Genomic DNA, 3857 nt, shown 5'->3' with positions numbered 1-3857 from the left:
CATGCGTTCTCTCGTTCTTCCTTACAACGGGGCGGGGGGGTGGGAGCGCGATTAGGATGGGACTGGGGCAGCAGGATGGGGAATCGCGGTCGGGGCTGGAGGAGCGGGATGGGGATCGGGGTCGGGACCGGCAGCGGTGCTGTTCCCCCCCTGCCCGCGGTGCTGTTTCCCCCCTGCCCGCGGTGCTGTTCCCCCCTGCCCGCGGTGCTGTTCCCCCTCTGCCCGCGGTGCTGTTTCCCCCTCTGCCCGCGGTGCTGTTTCCCCCCCTGCCCGCGGTGCTGTTCCCCCCCTGCCCGCGGTGCTGTTTCCCCCCCTGCCCGCGGTGCTGTTTCCCCCCCTGCCCGCGGTGCTGTTCCCCCCCTGCCCGCGGTGCTGTTCCCCCTCTGGCCGCGGTGCGGCGCTGCCGCGGGAGGCCCGCCCGTCCCGCCCTGCCCCGCTCACCGCGGCCGCTCTGCCCCGCCCGCTCCGCGCTGACGTTGGACAACAAAGATGGCGGCGGGGAGCAGCAACTACTGGGAAGGCGAGTGGGGCAGGGGGCGGCTGCGGGGCCCCCCCGGGCCACGGCCCGGGCACGGCAGGGTGGGACCGCCGGCAGGGCCCCTCTGCTCTCTCCCGGGGGCCGGCGGGCGCGGGCGGTGCCGGGCCGTCAGCCATGAGGCGCCGGTGCTTGCTGAATGAAGCCCGCGGCGGGGCGGCCCCCCGGACCCTCCTGGGACTGCGGGTGAGGGGCTGAGGGTGTCCAGCCGCACCCTCCTATCGGCCTGGGGCTCTTCCCCCGCCATGAGGGCCCCCTCTCTCTTGTGGGTTTCTCTCCTTTGAGAACGGGACCCCCGGAGGTGAGGAGTCCCCGTGCGGGTCCGTGACTGTCCCCCGCCCCGTGCAGATCTCAGGAAGCAGGCGAGGCAGCTAGAGAACGAGCTGGACCTGAAGCTGGTCTCTTTCAGCAAGCTCTGCACCAGCTACAGCAGCACCCGAGACGGAAGACGCGACAGGTATAGGTACTAGCCCATTTCTTTATGTTTTAAATGCTGTCTGTGGTGCTTGGTGTTTTATCGTTTGCTGAGTGCTGGTCCCACCTGTGGCTCTTAACGCTTGGCTTCTTAGGAAGCTTTCAGCACTTTTTGCTGCCGGTGGTGCTGTTGATGTGATGTCGGAGTGTGAGTCAGGCTGTGGGTGACAGGTCACTGCAGAAAGATGGATTTAAACTTCCTTCTGTGTGGGAACATTGAATTTTTAAATGCTTGTTACACTGGCTTAATTCTGAGTTTATCTTGTATTAAACTAACAGGAGGTTTTCAGGGACTTTGGTATTAGGGGAATTTAGCTTTACACCTCCCAGGTGGGCTGGTGTGCTATTTGTAATCCCTGTTTTAAGGGAACTGGAGCACTGAGCAGCTGTGCACGGAGCAAGCCCTCTCTTCAAAATGAGTGGCTGTTTCTTCCTGTCTTAGTGCTGAGGTAATATCACAGAATGGCTTGGGTTGAAAGGGACCTCAAAGATCATCTTGTTCCAACCCCTCTGCCATGGATAGGGATGTTGTTAGTGAGAATAATGAGAGCTGCACACGTGTTTTTAGATGTGTGTATATATGTGGTCTGTGTGTATATACAGGAGTGGTTTCTGTTTGCTTTAATCACATTTTCATTTGATTGAAGAACTAATGTGGTAAAACTCTTCAAGCAAAGCCTAATCTTGTGAGCCAGAGGTGAGCTCTTCTCTGCAGTTCCACAGCAGGAATTATCAACCTCTCTGTTTGCAGCCTTTTCTTTGCTTATTGACTGTATCATCTGTGAGTGTTGCTGCATTAGGTATGTGTGTTGATATTTGTCTATTTTATTTAATTTAATGACTGAATCCATTTTGTATCTCTCCCTCAGTTTACAGCTCTGGAAGCCTGACAGCACCTCAGCAATGATCATCTTACTCTTGAACAGCTCTAGTTTCACTTTTGTTTCTGCCTCTGTGCTGTTACTTGCCATGCAGTCTAATTGCTTTCATTATTTTTGCTGTCTTGTGCCAAACTTACTTCTCTTACTCAAGTTAAGGCAGATTACCAGAGCCATGAGTAGTCTCTGAGGGGTGTTAGTTGCCATAGTTCTGCAGGCTGGTCTGAGATGCATCTTTTCCTTGTGGTTACAGTTTATAAGCAAGTAGGGAAGATGTGTGAAACTAATTGTGATAAATGGTGTGCTCTGTGTTGCTCTGTAGGACAGTGATTGCTTAATAGGTCAGAGGCTTGCCCTAACACTGTGTTATTAAGCTGTGATTATGTTGCTGGGGTAACATGCTAAGAGTGCAGTGCTCCCTCCTGCCAGTAAATAAATAAATCAAGCTTAAAAGCTGGGGGGAGGAGGACACTGGTACCAGACAGGTGTGTGGTGTCAGGCATTTCTTCCCAGGAGAGGTTGTATTTCCTGCAGGTGATACTGTGTCATCTGTTCAGATATGAGTTAAAGGCATACAGAATAAGAAAATGTAATTTTTTAGAGATTACTTAATCTCTAGCAAACCTGGGTATAGTGGAGCTTTCCAGCCCTTGTCGCTGGTGTTTCCTTATTCCTGGCATTCATGAAACAATGCAACTTTTCCATGACTGCTCCTCCTCTTTTCTTTAGCTCTGACACAACTCCTCTATTAAATGGATCAAACCAGGACAGAATGTTTGAGACCATGGCTGTGGAGATTGAGCAACTTCTGGGAAAGGTAACTCAAGTTACTTTGGGTTTATTTCAACATTTAGGCAATATCACAATCCGAATTTCTGTGATAGATATTAGGAAATCCGAGTGTGAGTGTTAGACAAGGTGTGCATGTCTAGCTGTCTCCTTCAGCTTGTGCACTGTAGTTTTCTTGCAAGAATAAGCCATTTCACATTTTCTGGGGTGTCTTTCCTTCCTGTAGCTGACTGGGATAAATGACAAGATGGCAGAGTACACCAACAGTGCGGGCGTGCCATCACTGAATGCAGCGCTAATGCACACACTGCAGCGCCACAGGGACATCCTGCAGGTAACAAATGGGCTTCCTCCTTGCCTTTATGTTCTCTCCTTGGCTAAAATTATTATTATCTGTGCTGGTATCACAGCATGCTGGAGTGTCTCATTAGGAGGTGTGAATACCACTGATTCCATCTCGATTTCCTTCTCTCCAGTACCCGCTGGGTTCTGAGTTGAAAAAAATTGTGCTTTTTATGTCATACTGATGACTAGAACTTAGCTGAGAAAGAACAATAAAACCCACCCCTTATGTGGGTGGCTTTTATGTAGCAAAAGGGGAAATGTAAGGAATTACCTTGTCTGTCTAGTTTGTCACAACAATGTGCAAGGGAACACCACACTTCAGAAAACATGATTGTAAAACCTCCTAAGCTTCTCAAGGGAGATGAAGGCAATGTGATGTTACCAGTCAGTGCTATAAATTAACCATGTTTTCATGGTACAGTACTGTTAAAATGTGTATTTCATTTGGCTACTCATGTACAGTTTGATTTTGTTTGGTATCTGTGCAATCCATACACAGTGTGAAAAGCAATAGCATTGGTATGAATGGTTTTGGTGCACACTAGCTGCCAGTTAAATTGGGTTTTGAGAAGTGCCAGATGCTTGAAATAGTTTAAAATGTAAAATTGCAGCTTAAAAGTAATCTTTATTGTTCAGACAACACTTTTTTTTTTAATCTGGTGTAACAACCAAATAAACTCAGGAACATCTTCACCACACCAGAGAAGTAGGTTTTATTAGAGCTTCTGGTGGGAAATTTCAACACGAACCAATTCATCAGAAAGGTGAGGATAACTGAAACTAGGAGAAGGAATTACAGTGAATTTCCCTCCACAACTGTAGCTGCAGCTATCAAA

At 49.6% G+C, this 3857-nt stretch overlaps 1 protein-coding gene across 4 annotated transcripts in view; it reads left to right on the top strand.

The window, feature by feature from the left end:
- Window positions 1–463: 463 nt before the first annotated feature.
- Window positions 464–3857, top strand: part of GOSR1 (golgi SNAP receptor complex member 1) — a 28811-nt gene continuing 25417 nt past the window's right edge. The window contains exons 1-4 of one of the 4 annotated variants that reach the window (XM_005525755.3): window positions 464–520; window positions 884–992; window positions 2617–2704; window positions 2903–3010. In XM_005525755.3, the coding sequence (XP_005525812.1) occupies window positions 490–520; window positions 884–992; window positions 2617–2704; window positions 2903–3010 (336 nt within the window). In that variant the 5' untranslated portion in view covers window positions 464–489. Of the gene's footprint in view, window positions 521–580; window positions 722–883; window positions 999–2380; window positions 2477–2616; window positions 2705–2902; window positions 3011–3857 lie in introns of those variants that run through there. The other 3 variants (XM_005525753.3, XM_088066276.1, XM_088066277.1) reach the window with 3 other exon arrangements.

The sequence above is a fragment of the Pseudopodoces humilis genome, chromosome 23, assembly GCF_049639895.1.
Source record: "Pseudopodoces humilis isolate 2021_Gansu_Grassland_sample_001 chromosome 23, ASM4963989v1, whole genome shotgun sequence".
In the NCBI taxonomy this organism is placed as follows: Eukaryota; Metazoa; Chordata; class Aves; order Passeriformes; family Paridae; genus Pseudopodoces; species Pseudopodoces humilis.
The sequence above is the reverse complement of the archived record's forward strand: the minus strand, read 5'-3'. Positions and strand labels throughout refer to the sequence as shown.